This window comes from Myodes glareolus, chromosome 19, assembly GCF_982192425.1.
Source record: "Myodes glareolus chromosome 19, mMyoGla1.1, whole genome shotgun sequence".
Taxonomy (NCBI): Eukaryota; Metazoa; Chordata; class Mammalia; order Rodentia; family Cricetidae; genus Myodes; species Myodes glareolus.
In genome coordinates, this window is record NC_142044.1 from 37,239,636 (window position 1) to 37,261,056 (window position 21,421).

Below are 21,421 nucleotides of genomic sequence, written 5' to 3' on the forward strand. Positions count from 1 at the left end.
TTCCTGCTGTGTCCTGGATGTCCTTACCCCGCTTCCACCTTGCAGGGTCTCCTTTCCCCTCCAGTCTGGAGGGACCTGAAGATCCCACAAGCCCACAGCCCTGCATAAGAGATTCTGAAAGACCAGCCTGGTGTGGTGATACATTCCTTTAATGCTAGCGAGGCAGAAGCAGCTATCTGTGAGGCCAGCCTGGTGTACATAGCGAATTCCAGGAATCCAGGCCCATTTAGTGGGATGGAGAAAGGAAGGGCGAGGAAGAGGGATAAGGGAGAGAGACGGAAAATATGATGTCACAGGCTGCCTAAGTCCAGCTACCCATAAAGTTACCCACCAGACTGGTTACACACTATTCATCCAGGGACTTCAGAGGCCTGCTGTGTACAAGTCCTTCACAAACCACAGTGATTTGTGAAGCCACAGAGGTGTGACCAGGCTAATGATATCGGTTTTTGTTTTGTTTTTCCTCCTGATTTGGTGTGCTCCCACACACACACCATTTTTTTTTTTTTTTTGGTATGTTAAGGCAGGGTCTTACTATATTAGATTCCCTGCCCTCAGACTTGAAGTAAGCCTGCCTCTGCCTCCCAAGTGTGGGGATTAAAGGCGTGTACCATCACACCCAGCACTAAGACTTTTTTGCTTCTAAAGCAGGATCTCACTTAAATTCTACGTAGAGAGGTTACAGGCAGTTGCCACTACACCTGGCTTAATGGGGTTCACTGCTGTGGCTATTGGGGGGACAAGGGACTAATGGAGACAGACCTTGAAGCAACTTTTCTTGTGTCTAGGCTCCTAAGGAGGTGCCTATTTCTCAGATTTCCCCAAGTCTCTGGGCTGGCGGGTGATGCTACATTGGGATATGATCCACACAGTTCCTGGCTATGGCTATATCAGTGTCCTAGGGGTACTGCCCAGGGTGTGGGGTCGAGCATAGGGACTTCACAGGGGTCAGGGTGGACTTCTGAAGTCTACGAAGGCAGTGGCTTTGCCAGACCAGGATTCCCATGACCTATATACCCTGAAGGTGTCATAGGAAGGAGTTAGTCTCATCCCAAGTGGGTCTGCCCAGGCTCATAGTGAGAAAGGAAAAACTCTGAGGAAAGCTTGCCAGGAAAGCAACTGTGGGGCCTCTGAGACTCGGGACAGAGGGGTGCTTGTCACAGGACTATTGAAAGGCAATAGAGAAATGTGGAAGCCAAGTCTTCTGCAGGAATCTTGGGTGCCGACAGATCTAGGAAAGATTCCTAGAGACATTGACCCGTGACCCTAGCAGGTCTAAGAATTAGTGGGGAGGACCCCGGGTTAGACTTCTAGGATGTGGGAGCCAGAACGGCACCAGGCAGTAACAGGACCGCCTAACAAGCTCTGGGTTCCTCATCTTGACTTTGCTTCCTCTTGTTAGGTAGGGGAGGTGCCACAAGACTCAAGCGTTGAGGTCACTTGTGGTCTGGGACTCCTAAGCCACCCTCTGCTCTAGTCTGCAGGGTCGCATCCTCTCAAGGCTGAAGCATGGGACAGTGGCTGGTCTGGTCCGATTCCTCCCAGGAGAAGGGTGATCAGAGGGTTCTAAGGATGACATTAGGAAAAATGAAGGCTAGGATGACCAATTTCCTGATGCCCACAGCTGGTAAGAGCAGGGAGAACTGAGGGAGAGACAAGTGCCAAGGGCCAAGTTTCACTTTCTGGAGAGGGAAAAAGTGGTGCCCCAGATCTAAGTTTCAATTTCCTGAAGCTTAGAGGCAGGAAAAGTCAGGAAGGGAGGGGAGCAGGAAAGAGGGCAGGAAAGGCCAACTAGTGGGAGGAGAGGAGGAGGAGGGTGTACATGCTCCTTTCAGAGGTCTACCCCAGGCTTTGAAGAGAGGTACCAGGTGACCACGAGCCTCGCCTTGTCAGATTCAGACAGCTGGTCCCAAGATTATCCCTCCCCTGCAGCCAATCCAACACATCTCTCTGATGGGTTCTGGGCCTGTCCTGCCTCCAAGCCCTGGCCAGTTAGTAGTCACTTCCCCAATCCGACCCTGCCAGCTGTGTCCTACCCAGCAGGGGCTTAACCTTCTCGCATTGGTCCCAAGGGCTCCAATGGCAGAAAACTAGAGACTGGAAACTCCAGGACCCTTCTCCACTTGAGCATCAAACAACAAACTGAGCATGCCCTGGCAAGGTCGAATGAACCGCTAGGAAAGCTTCCTTACTTGGGCTTCATCTGATGAACAAAGCCGGTGCAGGGAAAGCCCAAAGTACAAAGTGGCATACCAAAGTACAAAACGGGGGGGGGGGGTGATGGAGAGGTCCCATGGAGTTCTACACTCATGGTGGGTGACTTGGGGCCTCCCTAGCCCACTAGCCCACGCTCATTCCTGGGAATGTGTTCCCTGTCTAAGCTCTATTTCTAATTCTATGTGTCTCTGGTGTGGTCTTTAATTCGGACACACAAGAGCCTAGAGTTTACTCAGACATGCCCACTAACACAAGTATTTTTTATTTTTTCCTTTTCTTTATCGCTTTTCAAAAAATATTTAAACTTTTCTTTTTTATAGTTAATAAACTTTATTCTTTAAAAAAAGCTCGCAAACCAGGGGCTGGAAAGATGGTTCAGCAGTTGAGAGCACCAGCTGCTCTGCCAGAGGACCCAAGTTTAACTCCCAGCACTGACATAGCAGCTCACAACTCGATGTCTGTAACTCCAGTTCGTGGGGAGGTACCACCCTCGTCTGTTGTCCTTCAGGGAGACTTGCATGCATGTGATGCACAGACAGACAGACAGACAAAACACACACATAAAGTACATCTTTAAAAGAAGAAAAGTAAAGAAAAGCCCCACTCATCATACATCAACCAAACCCAAAGTCTAACACCTTAACAAACTTACCTACTGTTAGAATTGGCATTTGAAATGGAAGCTGTGAAATCTCGCGTGAAAATGTATCAGTATCAAACATTGTATGCACTGTCTCAGTTAGGGTTACTATTGCTGTCATGAAACACCAGGACCAAAAGCAAGATGGAGAGGAAAGAATTTGCTTGACTTACATTTCTATGTCACTGAAGGACGTAATGGCAGGAACTCAAACAGAGTCAGAACCTGGAGGCAGGAGCTGATCAGAGGCCATGGAGGAGTGCTGCTTACTGGCTTGCTCCTGGTGGCTAGCTCAGTCTGCTTTTTTTTTTAATAGCTTTACTATTTATTTATTCATTCATTATTTTCATTCATTCATTCATTCTACAGTGTTCTGTCTGCATGTATGCCTGCAGGCCAGAAGAGGGCACCAGATCTCATTACAGATGGTTGTGAGCCACCTTGTGGTTGCTCAGGATTGAATTCAGGACCTTTGAAAGAGCAGGCAGTGCTCTTAATCTCTGATCCATCTCTCCAGACCCCTCAGTCTGCTTTCTTATAGAATCCATAGCCACCAGCCCAGGGATGGCACCACCAACAATGGACTGGATCTTCCCCAACAATCACTAATTAAGAAAATACCTTACAAGGCTGGAGAGATGATTTGGCATTTAACAGCATTGATTGTTCTTTCAGAGGACCCAGGATCAATTCCTAGCACCCACATGGCAGCTCACAACTGTGATTCCAGTTCCAGGGGACCTGACACCCATAGCAAAGTACCAATGCATAGGAAAAAAAAAACAACTAAATTTAAAAATAAAACGCCTTACAAGCTTGTCTACAGCTCAATCTTATGGAGGCATTTTCTTAATTGAGGTTCCCTCCTCTCAGACTTAGCCTTAGACAAGGTGACATAAAACTATCCAGCACATACCCTTACCCACTTTTCTTTATCTCTTTTGTGCCTCCTTTCTCACCCTACCCCCTTCTGTTTTGGATACTGGCCAAAGCTCAAGCTTGCGTTCCCTGACACTGTGGGCTTTTGCCCCGTTTCCCTCTCTGCCATGCCTAATTTTAAAGGCATTAACGACACATGACTTTGCAGCTAGTGCCTCAACAAGCCAAGTTCGGTCACCCATCCTCAAAAAGACAATCTAAAGGAGTCAGTATAGCCACATTGGGAAGTACAAAGAGATCCTGCGGCCAGTCCTCCCTAAATCTATCTTTGGTGCCTTACCATAGGGGTAAGGTTTAAACAGAAGACGAGATATACACAAGTGAGCAGCGGTCCAGCCAGGATGTGGGGGCCCTCGTCAGCTGCCCAGCCGAGATACAAGGGCCTCCACCATGGTCTCAGCTCCAAGTCGGTCAAACTGTAAATCTTTCTCCAGCGGACAAGTTCTTCCTTCTGTTGCTTCCAGGGCTTTGTTCTCCCAGCAGGAAGTTTTGGAGGAAATTTCTTCGGATCCTTTGTTTAAGTAGCCTGCTAGCGTCAGAGAGGAGCACAAATGTCCGTATGGAACTAAATCATTTCTCCCAGACAGTCAGGTTCCAAAGGATTGATGTGCCAGTCCAGTCAAGTCTTCCTCTCATACCTAAATTAAATTGTCCTTAAGAGCCCCCTGCTTTCCTTCCAGGTCCCTGGAAGGACCTGGTGCCTGGTGGACACAAGCATCCTGCACCACTAACCCTCAGCTTCCAGGGGTCCTGGGCTCTTATCCCTTTCCTTCTCCCCCCCACCCCCGTCCCCCAGACCCCACCACACACACACACACACACACACACACACACACATTTTGATGCCAATTGGAAATTGCCAACCCAGAGCACCCGCAGGCAGCTGCTAGGCCTCTGGTGGCTAAGGGACGAGGGGATCAGGGGCACAGTCTCATCTGGAAAGGTAACCTAATTGCAGGTGGGGCTCTGAGCACGCCTGGAACCCTGTGCTTCTCCCTGTTTTGTACTCTGAGGACCACGGCGGCAGCCCAGACCTCTGGAGAAATTTGAAAGATGGAAGACTTGTTGGACCAAGAGCCTCAGGTATCTATCTGCCCAGCAAGTGGAAAGGTTCTGTGGATGAGGGTTGAAGGGCAAGGGGCTGGAAGATGGGGACTCAGGTGTGGTTATGTGACTGTTGTCTCATGCGCATCTAGTGACTTTAAGCAGATGGTTAACATGAGACCTGGACGCATCAACCGTGCCCTCTTCCCTTAACAGCTGAGGCCACTCTTATCCCTTTAATTCGTCAGCAGGATGGGGAAGGAGGCGGACCAACCAGTCCCAGGAGAATCGCCCTAGCAGAGTGCCTCCAAACCCGGGCTCCAGGCTGGGCCGCACGCGCCCTCTACTGGCAGAAGCTTTCACAACAGAGCGCTTCAAGGCTTTTCACGGAAGCACGCCTTTCCCCAGTTCTGTCTGTGGAAGAATTCTCTCCGTAGCGAGCGCACACTGAGGCCTATAACACTCATTAACGTGGCTGACCTTCCTTGTGAACAAGAGGAGGATGCCCCCATATGAGTTCCCACGAGTCCTTGGGAGTAAAATAGCACCGCGGGATCCAGGGAAGACTTAGTCTGACCTGAGCTATGCTTTGACCCTCAGCAGGATCCAGGGATGTTGTCCTGGGGCATCCACCCTCCACCTTCCTGCTCAGACTCTGGGTCCTACATAGGACTGACATGGGCAGGGTTCCACAGGCTTCAGACAGACCGCAAGAGGCCTGGGAGAGAGAAGAGAAAGTGAATTGGCCGAGTTGCGGGGGGAGGGGAGCCCAGAAGTTAACTTTCAGTTTCCTCGACGTTCGAAAGAAGGAGGGAGAAGAGGGATCCAGAATTTGAGTTTCGATTTCCTGAACTTTAAAGGAGGGAGGGGCCGGAGGTGACCTTCAGAGCTAGTGGAGGAATGAGGGAGGAGGAGAAGGGGGTAGGGGAGAGCTACTTAGTAATAGAACCACTTAGACTCTCTTACCTCTGCCTGTGGTCAAGTGCCTGTGGGGCGTCCATGATATTCCCAGCCCCACCCCACCCCACAGGCTGGAAATGGCACACCTGGCCAGAGGCTGAAAGGTTGGATGGTAGCCCAGGAAGAGTAGAACTCCTGGTACCCATAGTTCCCACCTCACAGTCAGGTGCTGAGTTCTGGGCAGTATGGTGGGGCTCCTGGCCCCCACTGGAGCCTCTGTCCTTCCTTCTTAGAGATGTGGCAGACCTACCTAGGGTTTAGAGTTCCTGTTTCCTTTCCCCTACATCACCTTTACCTACACAGTAACATTCCCCTCCATCAACACCTCTGTCCATTAGGGCCTGGTCAGCAATCTTGGGGTGGAGGACAATTACTCAGGTGTGTGAGAGGGGGCAGTCCTACAGAGTGTCAAGGAAGGTCAAGGAAATTCCTTCTTTAGTACCCTGTTCCCTGAGCCGGAGGTAGGGTGGAGAGTCTGGACCTTGGAAGAATAAAGAAACTTCACTATCTTATAGCCCTTCTCCAGGGCCACACCACTTCCTGCTCAGAAGTGACGAGATGGGAGGGTCTTTGGGTTCGACAGGACCTTTCTCCGCTCTTAGTGAGCTTCAGAATCTAGGGGCCTGGAAAACTCAGAGGCCACTAAAGTCGGGGGCTTTCAGATTCTTGTCTCGTTGAATTTAAAGAAATCCATAGACCACAGAGTTCTAGTGACAAGATGATTGTAAATTCCTAAGTGGAAGCTTGAGAGACAGAGGGCAGAGCTCCTGGAAGCAGGAGGTGTCTCTAGGAAGGGGCTCCCGCTGGCCTGCTAGTCTGAGGACTCTTTGAAGGACTGATGATAGAAACTGAGGTGAAACAGGGAGATGGATAAGCTGGACGGGCCAGCTGACCCCACCAAGAGGTGTCCAGGTACCTCCTCTCGGTTTTGGTTCCCATCTCACTCTCAGGCAGGGATGAGATACAAGAAGGGACCGGAAATTGGAACTCTCTCCTGAGGTCTCTGGCATTCTCAGCACTGCTCCTTTGCGGTCCCTCACCAACTTCCATCTTCTGTTCCCATTGGGGAGAATGTGGTAGCCAGATCTCCTCCGTTCTTAAGCGAGTGACCACTACACCTCATCCTGTCGGGGTGGGGGCTCCTCCCCAGTGTTGTCCTCTCTCTTCCCTCAAGCTCCCCAGCCCAGTCTCTGGCTGCACCTCTTCCAGGCCAAGGCTCCCAGACCTTGGCTCCTCATTGCCTTCTGGAAAGCAGCCTCTTCCTCAGCAGGTAATGAATCCGAGTTTGGAATCTAAGGTCTTCCCAGCTCTACCGTTTAGGGAAGAGGTGTAAAGACTGGTGCCCTGCCGTACCCTCAAGTTCTCACCTTTACCCCAACCCTGGACCTGATGTAGCATTACAGAGATTCAAGGCTTTGGAGGTCATTGAAGATGGACCTTGCCCTCATGATGGACTTTGAACCCCATCTTTGGTCAGAAAACAATAGAATCTAAGTTCTATGTGTCTCCTTAGGAAACCTTATATTATTATTCTACTAAAAAAAATCTAACAACAAAATGCCCCTATAGTGGCGTATTGCTATATCCATAGATCAGTACCTGACTCAGCCCTCATTAGAAAGACTCTTGTTCTTGCAGTAGATGGGACTTGATATAGAGATTCACAATTGAACAGTGAAAAGATGATGGGAGACTTTTGAACACTCCGTCCTAAATGGTTGTCTTCCTCAGAGCCCTCCGGTCAAGGCTCCAAGATGTATGTGGAAAGATTATGGGAGTCAGAGGGGATAGAAGAATCCAAGGAAGAACTGATATACATATGAACTTGATGGAGGAGGGTTATCTGTCTATTGTGTTACTTTCATTGGTTAATAAAGAGACTGCCTTGGCCCTCTGATAGGACAGAAAATTAGGTAGGCGGAGTAAACAGAATAGAATGCTGGGAAGAAGGCAATGAGGCAGACACCATGCAGCCAGCCACTAGGTCAGACATGCTGAATCTTTTCCGGATGGTGCTACACAGATTATTAGAAATGGGTTAATTAAGATGTGAGAGATAGCCAGTAACTAACTCTCTAGAGATAATGGGCCAGGCAGTGTTTGAATGAATACAATTTCTGTGTAATTATTTCGGGTAAAGCTAGCCAGGAGGCGGGTGGCGGGAAGAGGCCCACCATTCCTTTTTACAGAATGGTGCCCACGTGGATAACTGCATCCACAGAAAGCCTGAGAAAGCTTGGGAAAGACTAGAGTAAAGCATTTTGGTTTTCAGCCATAGCAGGATAAAAGCTGCGCTGTTTTAAAATGTCGGCTTTCTGGGCCGTCCTGCCAGGGAAAACTCTGACTCTTTCAAGCAGGCAGTCCAGACTATGGAAACAATGTTGCAGCTTGCTTCCTGGCAAGGACCTTGAAAAGCCTTAAGAGCTTTTGACTGTTGTTTTCTCCATATTCCTTAGCAAATTAAAGACCCACATGGTCCGAAAGAGAGAGATATACAGTAAAGAGAGATTCAAAGAGTAAGAAAGCCTCTAAGTGGTTTACAGTGTGTTAAAAATATATGCAGGCTTGAAAGGAAAAAGATTTAAAGCCTTAAAATAAAAAAGAAAGAAAGAGAATAGTTGGATGTGGTGGTACACACCTTTAATCCCAGCACTGGGGAGGCAGAGACAGACGGATCTCTGGGAGTTCAAGGATAGCCTGGTCTACAGAGGGAGTTCCAGGACAAAGATATGCAGAGAACCTGTCTCAAAAAGCCAAAAGTTAAGAGTAAAAATAAAAGAAAGAGAGGTTAAAATAAAGCCACACAAAGATGGAAAATACACAGAGAATCTTGATACTGTTTGCTATTATGCTCTCTTTAAATTGTTTAAATGCTGAGGAAGGAGCAACAGCTGCTAAAAGATACTTGCTTATAAATGCTGCAAAATTAATCCAAGATAGGTATTTTGAAAATACCTTGGCTTCAGAATTGAAGTCAAAAGATATGTTACTTTGGAGAAGAGATTTTGTTTTTGTTTCCACAGAAAATGAAAGGCTCTGGATTTATTCAGAGTTAAGAAAAATCATCTTTGACCAAGGGAGACCACCTGAACAATCTCCAGTAGGAACAGATGGCCCAGATGTCTGAGTTCTTCATTCAGAACAGGTTCAAGACTGCTGCCTGAGATGATCAAGACTCACAGGATACTTCAGTCAGGACTTGATCATAACTCTAAATTTTCTTTAGGTCCCCATAAGATTATCAGCGCCCCCAACCAGCAGGAAGTAGCCTGGAATACTACGCCCACACTCCCAAAAACTGGACTATGGATATTTTCCTTTGTTTGTTTGTTTGTTTTAAAAAAAAGAGGGGGAAAATGGTGCGGGAGAATTGTCTGTATTCTGTCAATCATGTTTTAAATAAACGCTGATTGGCCAGGCAGGAGGTGTAAGTGGGAAAACCAGACAGGAAGTGGAAATGATGCAAGGAGAGCAGGAGAATTCTGGGGAGGAGGAAGTTGATTCCTCCCACTCCTGCCCAGATCACTGAAGCCGCAGGATGTCAGCTGCCCCACTGAAAAAGGTACTGAGCCACATGGCTAAAATAGATCAGAAAAATGGGTTAATCAAGATGTGAGAGTTAACCAGTAAGAAGCCTGACCTAATGGGCCAATCAGCATTATAACTTATAGAGATCTGTGTGGTTGATTTTCTCTGGGGCCTGCCGGTTGTGGGGTATCAGGCGGGGACAGAAAACACAAACAAGCAGGCCCGGCCTTCTCATGTTACATGAACTCCCAGAGATTGTAGCAGCACACGCAAGGATGGCAGTGCCAATCAGACGAGGCTCTGGCACTAAGAAGGGAAAGTGGACCTAGGTTGCACGCCCCTTACTAAAAAGCTATCTGCAATTGATGCCTAATGGAAAAGGGAAAAATCCGTTTTCTTCAATGGGGTCACAGTGGGCACATTAACCCCCCATCAGGGAAGGCCCCATGCCCAGGAGTAGTTGGCCAACACCAAGAAAACTCCATGGCATTTTCGTGGACTTTTTGTCTCATTCTTCTTTGTTGGGGAATATTTTTGTTACTGTTCTTTTGCTTGTTTTTGATTTCTCTTTTTGTGCTTCTTGTGGGGCTATTTTTGTATGTTCAGTTTTTGTTTATTTTGTTACTGTTTTGATTGTTTTTTAAAGAGAGAAAAAAGAACATAAAATTGGATGTGTAAGGAGGTGGGGAGGATCAGAATGGATTGGGGGAGGGAAAACACGATCAAAATAAGATGTATGAAAACAATTTTCAGTTCAAAAAAAAGCTATTGTATGCTGGGCAGTGGTGGCACATGCCTTTAATCCCAACACTCAGGAGCAGAGGCAGGCCAATTTCTGTGAGTTCAAGACCAACCCAGTCTACAAGAGCTCATTTCAGGACAGGCTCCAAAGCTACAAAGAAACCCTGTCTGGAAAAACAAAACAAAGCCATTGTAAAATGGAATTTCTCAGGGGTGGGGTACATTCAGAAAACCGCTATTTCACACAGTGTACAAGCCCCTGGGGCAGGATACAGTCTGACCTCATGAGGTGTGCTACACAGCAGCTGACAGGTGGAAAACAATATATATCTGACTCCTCTGTTGCCACAGGAAAAAAAAAAAAAAAAGCACATTCCTGCCTGTGACCTCAGGAGGATAATCTCTGGGGTTAGGCAGCTCTGTAGGGCTCTGGCGAGGAGCTCAGAAGAAGGATACCTGTAGTCGTTTTCCAGTTAATTTGGGGATGGACGGTTGGACTGAGGCTCTAGGAGTCTTAGAATTTCAGTTTCTCAATGTTCAGGGTCAGCCTTTCCAGCTGGGCTCACTCCCGGCAGGGAGGGGTGTAGCTTTGGGAGGACTGGGTGTAGAGGTCAAACTTAGCCTGAAGTGTTTGCAGGCTCCACCTGCTTCTTTCTGGAAGAACAAGGGCTTGTCAAAGTCAGGGAGCCTGTACCTAGTGGGCCTAGTGGCAGGGTAGCTTGAGGGTTTCTGGAGGATTACCAGGCCCTCTTTGGTCCTGGCCACTCCTGTCTCATTAGTCGCTACTCTTGCTCAGCCTGTGTCCTTCTAGCCTACCCCTGTACTGGCTCTTTAGGGACAGGCTCTGTCTTTGTTATGATTTCTGTTGCTATGAAGAGACACCATGACCACGGTGTATTATTATTGTTGTTGTTGTTGTTATTATTTCCTTCTTATTAAGGAAAATCATTTAATTGAGGTGGCTTATGTTTTCAGAGGTTTAGTCCATTATCATCACGGTGTAGCACAGTGGCATGCAGGCAGACACGGTGCTGGGGATGGAGCTGAGATTCCTGCATCTTGACTTGCCGGTAATAGGAAGTGGTCTGTGTCACTAGACACGGCTTGAACATACACGTCAGACCTCAGAGCCCATCTCCACAGTGACATCCTTCTCTAACAAACACCTCCTAACAGTGCCACTCCATTTGGGAAGTCATTTTCTTTTAAATTACCACATTTCACTCCCTGATCTCTGAAGGACTGTAGCTATATCATAATGCAAAAATGCATTTAGTCCAACTTCAAAAGTCCCCATTGTAGTTGGAATTTTCTTTGGGCCACCAATCAGCTCCCAAATAAAAACAGAGACTTATTAATTAGCTCAGGTTTGTCCCACTAACTCTTTGAACTTAATTTTTTAAAAAAGATTTATTATTTATTTATTTATTATGGATACAATGTTCTGCCTGCATGTATGCCTCCAAGGCAGAAAAGGGCACCAGGTCCCATTACCGATGACTGTGAGTCACTGCATGGTTGCTGGGGAATGAACTCAGGACCTCTGGGAGAGCAGCCAATGCTCTTAACCTCTGAACCACCTCGCTAGCCCTCTTTTAACTTAATTTAACCTGGTGCTATACATCTACGTTTTGTCTTAGGACTTTTAACCTTTCTTCCATTCTGTATGTTCTACTTTCCTGCTTCCTCCGTGTCTGGCTGGCCGGCCCCTGGCGTCTCCCTGTCATCCCTTTTCTTTCTTCCCTGAGCCTAAATTCCTCCTCCTTCTTACTCTCCCTGCCCAGAAGTCTTACCTGTATCTCCTCCCTTGCTATTGACCATTCAGCTTTTTATTAGACCAATCAGGTGCCTTAGGTAGGTAAGGTAAAACAGTAACACATTTTTACATAGTTAAACAAATGCAATACATCTTTACATAGTTAAGCAAATGCAATACATCTTTACATAGTTAAACAAATATTCTGCAACATAAACAATGCAACACTTCTTTACACAGGAAGGCAAATGCAACGCATCTTCACATGGTTAAACAAATATTCTGTAGTGCCCCATAGTCTATCACAGTCTCAACAACGTTTTAAAATCCAAAGTTCAAAGTCTCTTCTGTGATTCATGCACTCTTTTAACTGTAATCTCCTATAAAATCAAAGTCAAAAAACTGACCACATATTTTCAATATATAATGGCACAGGATATACATTACTATTTCAAAACAGGGAAGGGAGCATAGTGAGGAAATATTGGACCAAAGCAATACCAAAAACCAGTTGGCAAACTACAAACTCTGCATCTCTATTTCTGATGTCAAAACACTTTTCAGATCTCCAACTCCTTTCAGCTTTGCTAACTGCAACATATGTCTTTTTCTTGGACTAGTTCCACTCCCTGTTAGCAGCTCTCCTCAGCAGGTATCCCAGGGCTCTGGCATCTCCAAAATCATGGGTTCTCAAGGCAATCCATATTTCACCTTCACAACTTCACACCTGTCCTTTCTAGGCCTCCATTCAGGGTGGCATGCAGGCAGACAAGGTACTAGAGCTGAGAGTCCTACATCTTGATACGCAGGCAACAGAAAGTGGTCTATCTCACTGGGCATAGCTTGAGCATAGGAGACCTCAAAGCCCACCTCCACAGTAACACACTTCCTCCAACAAGGCCACACCAACTTCTACAAATCCTCCTAATAGTGCCACTCCCTTTGGGGACCATTTTCTTTCAAACCACCACAGGCTTCCTCCAAGTTGCTGCACAGGAGAGACAGTAGACACCTACAGCAAGAGGACATAGCCCATGAGTGATATTCCAAGTACTGCTGCATACAGCCTCGGGCCCTGGAGAGGAGTTCCTGCTTTGTGGTGAACCGGAATTAGACAATCCAGGATTAGGAACTGAGTAGCCACAGCTCTCCAAGCAGTGGCCCCACCTGAGAACCTTGGGTAGGATGGGCTGTGCCTTAGTTAGGGGTTTTATGGCTGTGAAGAGATACCTAGAACATAGCAACTCTTATAAAGGAAAACATGCCATCGGAGTGGCTCACTTACAGTTACAGAGGTTCAGTCATTATCATCATGGTGGGGAGCTGGCAGCGTGCAGGCAGCTGTGGTGCCAGAGTAACTGCAAGTCCTGCATTTTGCAGGCAACAGGAAGTTAACTGACGCACTTGGCCGTATCCTGAGCATAGGAAATCTCAAAGCCTGCCTGTTGTAATTTAGAAAAAGTGGCTCAAGAGAGAAAGATGCTTTGTGACAGAGCTCAGGTGGAGAGTTTTTTTTTTTTAATTGGGGGGAAAATGAATGGAAAAAGATGGGAGGGAAGAAAGAAGACAGGTCTCTGAGGACAGGAGTAGTAGGAGAGAAGAGAGGAGAGAGAGACAGAGACAGAGAGGGACAGACAGACAGATGGAGGCAGAGAGAGATGGGAGGTGGGCAGGGCCCTTTTAAAAGGGAACGAAGTGAATGTACACAGGAGGAGCTCTTAATGGCTGCAGCTGAGGACATGTACCCCAAGGTCAGGCCAGCACAGATGCCTGCATACACTGCCCCCACAACAAGGCCATACCCACTCCAACAAAGTCACACTTTCTAATAGTGCCGCCCCCTATGAGATTATGGGGACCGGTTACATTTAGACTACCACAGGAGGGAACAGAGATCTATGTTTGTCCCTGCTATGACAGGAAAAGTATTGACAGGCTGGTGACATGTGGTTCATGAACGAATTCACCAAGGCAAAAAGGAAGAAGTAAAGGGGTGTATTAGAGACCCTGGCACAGGCGCCATAGGCTGAATGGTGAGGAAACACTGTGCAGAGGTATTACAAGGGGCTGCTTTTGCAGGGTGCAGAGTTCTTCTCAAGTAGTCACCGTGCCCTGGTTGTATTGGCCTTCTAGGGATAGACAGGTGTGGGGCTCACATCTGATCTTGCTAAGGAGTGAGGACCATCTCCTCTCAGGACTGGAAGATGAAGCTTATTAGGGTGCCGCCCTTCTGAGAGTCTGAGTTACTCACTGGAGAGTGGATTTCCTTACAGTGGTGTTGGGAAGCCCTGAGACAGACTACAGCAAGGCTTGCTCAGGGAAACTGTAACAGGGCCCCAGACCTAAGCACCCTTACACTGATTCCATGATGACCGTACCATTCAGGCTGTAAAGAGGTATAGACAGTCCCACCTGCCAAAACTAAAACAAAGGCCTAACTTGTCAAAGTCCATATTTCTGGGAAAGTCCCTAAGCTTGGTTTTTTTGCTTCTGTAGGTCCACTTCTGGCTAACTGATCTTATTAACTGAAGTGTGTCAACCCAGAACATCTTAAAAGCTTATCCTGAGGAAGACGCAGTACTACACTGGGATCCTGAACACTCGGTGTGGTTGCTGGCTGGTTAATAAAGACTTGATTGGCTCAAACCCGTGTCCTAGCAGTCTTCTCTGGTAAATACCCCACAACTTAACTTTGTCTGGCCCTGCTTGGAGATACAATGTATTTGCCAAGGTTCTCTAGAGGAACAGAGCTGATGGGGTGAACATAGGTATGCAGTTTATTAGAGTATCCTGCAGCCTGTGGTTTGGCTGTCTCCCAAGGGAAAGGCCAAGAATCTGGCAGTTTTCAGTCCATCAAGAAATCCTCCCACGTATTTCCAGCTCCATGGGTTTTAGTTGATTTCAGACGTAGTCAAGTTGACAACCAAGACCAGCTATCATAGTCCTTGAACCTAGACTCCTTGGATCTGAGGAACACCTGTACTGGTCCATCACCATCATTATTTCAAGGATCTGAACCCACCCCAAATGAGGACAGCGATCTCTGCTGCCAAGGCTGCCTCTGGACCAGAAGTCATCACGTGGGACATGACAACAATAACTTCTTCCCAGAGAGGCAAAATAAGAGGATAGGGACAACTATGGGGACTTGGGGAAGGAAAGGAGCCCCAACCCAGGAGTCAGGTTGAAGCCTCTCACAACTGGGAAGCAAGAGCTCTGCAGTTAAAAGCACTGGGTGCCCTTGCAGAGGACCTGGGTTCAGGTCCCAGCACCCCCATGGCAGCTCACAGATAACTCTCTCACTCTAGTTTCAGGTGATCTAATGGCCTCTTCTGACCTCCTCAGAAACCCCATGTGTGCACGTGGTGTACATACATACAAGCAGACAAACATTTGAATCCATAAGCATGCACACCAGAGAAGTGTGGTGTGTGTGTGTGTGTGTGTGTGTGTGTGTGTGTTTGTACTAAAGAGGGACTTCACAGATGATAGATGACTCTATTTCTTGAAGAGCTCTGACATATTCTCTTGTTTCCACTCAACTGCATCACAGCATTTATTTATTTATTTATTTATTTATTTATTTATATTTAAAGATTTATTATGTATACAGTGTTCTTGCCTGCCTGCCAAAGAAGGCACCATATCTCATTATAGATGATTGTAAAGCTACCATGTGGTTGCTGGGATTTGAACTCAGGACTTCTGGAAGAACAGCCAGTGCTCTTAACCTCTGAGCCATCTCTCCAGCTCCTATTATTTATTGATTTAATTGTTCAAGACAGAGTTTCTCCATGTAGCATTGGAGCCTGTCCTGGAACTTGCACTGTAGACCAGGCTGGTCTACAAACTCTCTTCAAACTCACAGAGCTCCGCCTGCCTCTGCTTCCTGAGTGCTGGGGTTAAAGGCGTGCAGAGTGGTTGGCTCACATCTTTAATCCCAGTATTTGAATAACTGAGGCAGGCTGATCTCTTTGAGATCGAAGCCAACCTGGTCTACTAGTGAGTTCCTGTCACAAAACATGACACACACACACACACACACACACAAAAACCCTCACAAATAAACAACCCCCTAGAAGCATCACATTTTGTTTGTTGTTGTTGTTGTTGTTGTTTTAAGTGCACAGTTCACACTTCTAAAACACACACAATGGCCAGGTTGGTATTACACATCTATAACCCTAACACTTTGGAGGCAGAGGTCAGAGGACTGCAGCAGAAGCAAGGCCCAATATGGAAGACCGTTCCAGAATCCTTATTCAAGTTTCAGGTCCCAGGCAACATCCGGGCCACATTTCTGGATCTATCCTTGTCCAGGGCAGGAGGTTGCAAAGACAAGGGCTTCCCTGGTTGGGTAATAGCTGTACCTTAGAAGATCTTCACCTTGACAAACATCTCAGATCTTCAGGACCTTCCAGGGTAGGAAGTAATGTTCATAACACCCAAATTTCCAGGGTGCTGCCCATATTCCATGAGGACCCCATGACATTGACCAAATGGGTTCTGATCATCTCTGGGGCGGTGCCCACTTGAGGACAAAAGGAAAGAGCCATGGTGGATCCCTGGTTGTCCCTTCCCAGTGGTGGCATCCAGTATGGACTGGGACCCCAGGAGAGGCAGGGTGAGAAATTTGTTGCTCTGAGTCAGGCCATGAGCCCCTGCTAAATGGCATCCAGCTCTGGATTTAAAGAATCTGAACTGGGTGGTGGTGGCTCACACTTTTAACCCCAGCACTCAGGGAGGCAGAGGTAGGTGGATCTCTGTGAGTTCGAGGCCTGCCTGGTCTACAGGATGAGTTCCAGGACAGGCTCTAAAGCTATGGAGAGGGACTGGAGAGATGGCTCAGAGGTTAAGAACACTGTTCTTCCAGAGGTCCTGAGTTCAATTCCCAGCAACCACATAGTGGATCACAATTATCTGTAATGAGATCTGGCACCCTCTTCTGGCATGTAGGTAAAGCACTGAATACATAATAAACTAAAAAAAAAAAAAAAAAAAAAGAATCTGGCAGGATAAGATCTATCCACCATTGAGGGCTCATCTCCTTAGCTGATCCCTTCCTCGAACATAATCAAGGGCTCTTAGGAAATGGAGGAACCCTCTCTCTGTCCCCAGTATCAGCTCTGAGGGAAGGCCCACCCAAACCAAGGGATACGCCACTCCGATCTGGGTAACATGAGATAGCTATGGGGCTGGCTGAAAGGGCAGAGATGTGGGTCAGCAGTCAGGCCTCAGTGGACCCAAGGAAGCAAAAGAAAAGTGAAGTTCTTGGCTAGGAAAACAAACGGTTTATTGAACTCAACTTTGAGCAGCATGTAGGGGAAGCCCACAGGAGCCCAGAGATTTATGCGTAAGCACCATGGGCACAATGCCTTGGAATCCTTCCCCTTCCCGGTACTGTCCACGTGCCTCCAGAACCGAGAACAGCAAGCCACAGCAGAACGGCATTCTGAAGGTCGTGGTGATGGGGGCTATAAAGTTGAAGCAGAGTGGCCCACACCCTAACCCCACTTCAGGGTTTTTCCAACTCATAATTCATCATGAGAGGGCTCCAGGAAGGAGTGATCACACACGGGGATAGGAAGATGAGGACGGGAATGGCAGGAAGGACCATCACAACCAAGCCTGCAGGAGGACCGACCCCAGGCTGAACAGAAGCACCCCTGCCAGGGTCCAGATGCTGCCCCCAGTGGCACCTGCTGCATTGCAGAGGTCTGTGTTACAGCAGGAAATCTTGGAGTTGAAGGTGATACCCAGGAATTCCAGAGATCCAGGAAGAAGATTCTTATCAGGGCAGTTGGGAAGGCAGTACTTGGTTGTCACTTTCTGAGATTCTGTAAGACATCAGGGAATGACCTCACCGGGTATGCAGGAACAACTCAGCACCCCAAAGTCTGGGGCACTTGCCACCAGGTCTGGATGGCCCAGCCTTGCTTCTAAGGCACATTGAAGTTGGACATGGTGGCTCACACTTGTAATCCCAGAACTTGGAAAACTAAAGCAGGAGGATTGTTATGAGTTCAAATCCATCCTGGGCTCCATGGTGAGATCTAGAGCAAGCATGAGGGCTGGGATTTCAATCATCAGAACCCATGTAAAAGGCAGGCAGGCCTCCTTGTAATCTTAGTGCTCATGAGGCAGACACGGGGAATCCTGAGGTTAGTTCACTGACTAGAGTAGCTGAATCTGCAAGCTTGGGGTTCACTGGGAGACCCCGCCTCAGTAAATAAAACAGTCATCAAGGAAGATGCCCAGTGTCAACCTCTGGGCTTCACACACTTGTCCACATAGTGCACATGCACCCACACATGAGAACTTGTCTACACACATGCACTTATACACCATGTGCTGGGAAAACAGCTCAGTCGGTAAAGTGTTTGCCATGTGGAAGCATGAGGACCCGCGTTCCATCCCCAGCACACATGCAAAAGCCAAGCATGGGAGTGCTGCATCTAATTTCTGTGCTGGAGAGGTGGAGAGGGGAGCTTTCACCAGCCCCACTAGCCTGGGGGGCAAATCCCAGGTCCCACATGGTAGTTCACAACCATCCATAACGCCAGCTCCAGGGAACCCATCAAACATTCCTTTGCATGAAATGAAACAAATAAATCTTAAAACAAGATAGTACCTGAGGAATGATACTTAAGGATGTCCTCTGGCCTCACCATATGTGCACACGTGTGCACCCACACTCATAGGCAAACACATACCCCCCCCACACACACAAAAAAGACATGGCACAGTGCAAGATCACCCACATGGTGACTTAGCACAAAGGGCAGCCAGAAAGAACTGTTCCCTAGGAAGTTGTATCTAGGAGACCTACTCCAGGAGACAGTCAGGTTGTGGAAAGGAGCAGGAAACCGGATAGCAGGTTGAGGCTATTCCTGCTTTGTCTATCTGGAGAGTATGCCTGGAAACTGACACTGTGGGGGCTCTGCTGTGTCCTAATGTCTTCCAAGTCTTTCCTTTAGCCTAAATCTGCTGATTCCTTCATTATATATAAAGAGTCACTAAATGCCCCCAGTTCTCCAGGTCCTTGGGTGAGCCTGTGGGGCGCTAGACATAGGGTAAATACAGAAGCCCACATGGCTAGTACGGGTTGGGGAGAGGAAATGATGGTATCCATGCATGCCATCGGGGCAGCCCTGCTCAAGAATCTACCTCCCAGCACATACCTGGACCCCAGGGCACAACCCACAGCCTGCTGCCCCTACAGGAGCCCCACTCCAACCCCAGGAGGTCCCTACTTGGAGGAAGGGGAACTATGGTCCACAAAGAACTATGGCCCACAAGTGCTTGAAAATTTCCTCCCAAGCCACCCCACTACACAGCTTCATACAGGCCACAGGGAACTCACCCATAGTGGATTCCACCTCCTGAGTAACGCAGACACCATTAGTGTAGGGGCAGGTGGTTTGTCGGCAAGAGGACTCAGATGGGAGCCCTAAGCACTCGTAGCAGCGCAACCCCTGAGCTGAGAAACAGGCCAACACATGAGGGTCAGGGCATGCTCTTCCTAGACCAGACCCCTGCTCTGCCCTGGCTTTACTTCCTCACAGCTGCTGGGCTATATATAGGACTGAGCAGGAACACCCCTCCTCAGTCACCTCCACCAAAAACAGGCGTGAACCAAGAGCCACAGCTCTTCAGATAGGCTGGGTATTGCTGTCACAGGCAGCCAGCCGCAGGACAGACCTGGACCCCAAGAGGTAATAGAGAAATAGTTCCCATAGCAAGAGGATTTGGGTACCTCCTGTCTGCTGAGATGGTGAGTGGGTGAGGGGAGTAGGTACCGGGGCAGTACAAGGGCCTCTGGATGGGGAAGACTGTTCGTTCTGACCTGTTGTTTAACAGGGCACTGAACTTCCCAGAAGACAGCTACAAAGTCAGGGTTCACCATGAGATCTCCCCTAATAGAGGTGTAACTGTAAGTATGGAGGTTTCTGAGGGCTCGTAGCGAAGTTCTAGCACTGGAGTCTTCATGTGGCTGCCTTAGAGGATACAACAGAGTCAAATGTAATAATGTAAGGAATGCCAAAAGTTGAAGGTGCCAAAAACCCCTTGACTTGGCCGTTGGGCCAGGAAAAGAAGCTTCTGCCAGCTTGTCTACATACAGGCTGGCTGGGAGGCAAGGGCAGCAGGGTACTCTGAGGACAGGGGCCCTTGGTGACCAGGGTTTGCTTGGGCCTCAAGAAAAAAATGAGAGAGAGATGGAGGGTGAAGTTATTCTGAGGAGATGGGTCCTGAGGAGTGTGGGGCCGCTGCTCACAGAAGGAACAGTGACGTCCAAGACCCTACTAGCACATGGGGGAAACGGCAAGGCAGTTTAGAGACCCAGGAAGCTACCCCAAGCACATGAGAGTTCACCTACCACCAACCAACCCACACAGGACACCCCCATGACTCCAGTACACCTCAGGCACTGGGCACACAATGAAAATGCCAGTGTACCCTCAACTCTGAGGCCCTTTTCCATCTCACCTTTCTCTGCACACAGTAGGCTCACCAGCAGGATGAGCACACCGGTCTTCATAGTGTGGGAACTGTTCGTCCTAGGAGAAGGGGGTACACAGACAAGACCTTGAGAGTTGGAGCCAGTTAATAGCAAACCCCCCAATCATGTCCCTGGGGCTCTCCCCCAATCATGTCCTGGACATGGCTCAGTCACCCAATCTTCCCCACTGGCAGCCCTCCACACGGCTTCCCTGAGGAGTAGGCGTCTGCCTCTCCTGTCCACTCAGCTTTTCTTTCCTAATCCCCACCTTCCACCCACAGTCATATCCTGGGGGCCTCTCCCTATGTGTGCCACCCAGCAACCCCATCCTAATTCCTTTCCTCACATCCTCTCTGCGACCAGGCTGCAGGCAAGGTGCAAAGTTGTGGCTAGATGTGGCCAGAAATAAGCAAGGTATTTATGAAATACCCTCCCTCAGCTCCTCCCAAGTGGTGTCCTAAAAAGGAAGGGTTTCCGGTAGGGACTTCCTCCAGGCTATGTTTATTGCCTAAGAATTAGCGAGGTTCCTCAGAGACCTGGGTGAGCCAGATTTGGACAGCTATTAGGGAGGGACCGTGCTGGTGCTGGAAGGCTAGGAAGAGCTGATGGATGAACAAGAGGGAAGTGGTCAGTGTTGTCTCTCATTGAGAAAGCGTGGGAAGGAGGCAACTTACCCAGCCTTTTCCTGTTTCTAAATGAAAGGTATATCGGGGTTACCATGACTCAGAGTCCCACTGTCTTCCTTACTGTAAGCAGGTAAGTAACTGACAAGCACAGGGCGCTTGGGTCTGGTGAAGAAGCCCCCAGCGGGGTCATGTTCTCACAGTGTGAGAGCCCTGAGCCAAGAACTGATAACTGGGGCAGGAGATATTAGGCAGTGTTTCATGTCTTTAGGTGACATCTGGGACTTCAGGTGCCATTGGCATTTTGTGGCTAGAGCCAGGCCCAAGACATTTTTATGCAGAGGATGAATGACCTTAGCGTCTCTGCTACTGCCCCGAGTGGGGAGACCCTGCCTTGCAGAAACCTTTGTTTTTTTTTTTTTTAAAAAAATCATGTTCGCTTTCCCTGGCAATCCAGTTTATCATGCTGCGAG

At 48.2% G+C, this 21,421-nt stretch overlaps 1 protein-coding gene across 1 annotated transcript; it reads right to left on the reverse strand.

Moving 5' to 3' along the window:
- Positions 1-17,101: 17,101 nt before the first annotated feature.
- Ly6s (lymphocyte antigen 6 family member S) lies at positions 17,102-20,823 on the reverse strand. Its single transcript, XM_087898860.1, has 4 exons — positions 20,672-20,823; positions 20,313-20,383; positions 19,189-19,305; positions 17,102-17,662 (listed from the first exon to the last, which is right to left on the reverse strand). Coding segments are annotated over exons 1-4 (411 nt in total). The 5' UTR covers positions 20,674-20,823; the 3' UTR covers positions 17,102-17,441.
- Between the last annotated feature and the right edge of the window lie 598 nt (positions 20,824-21,421).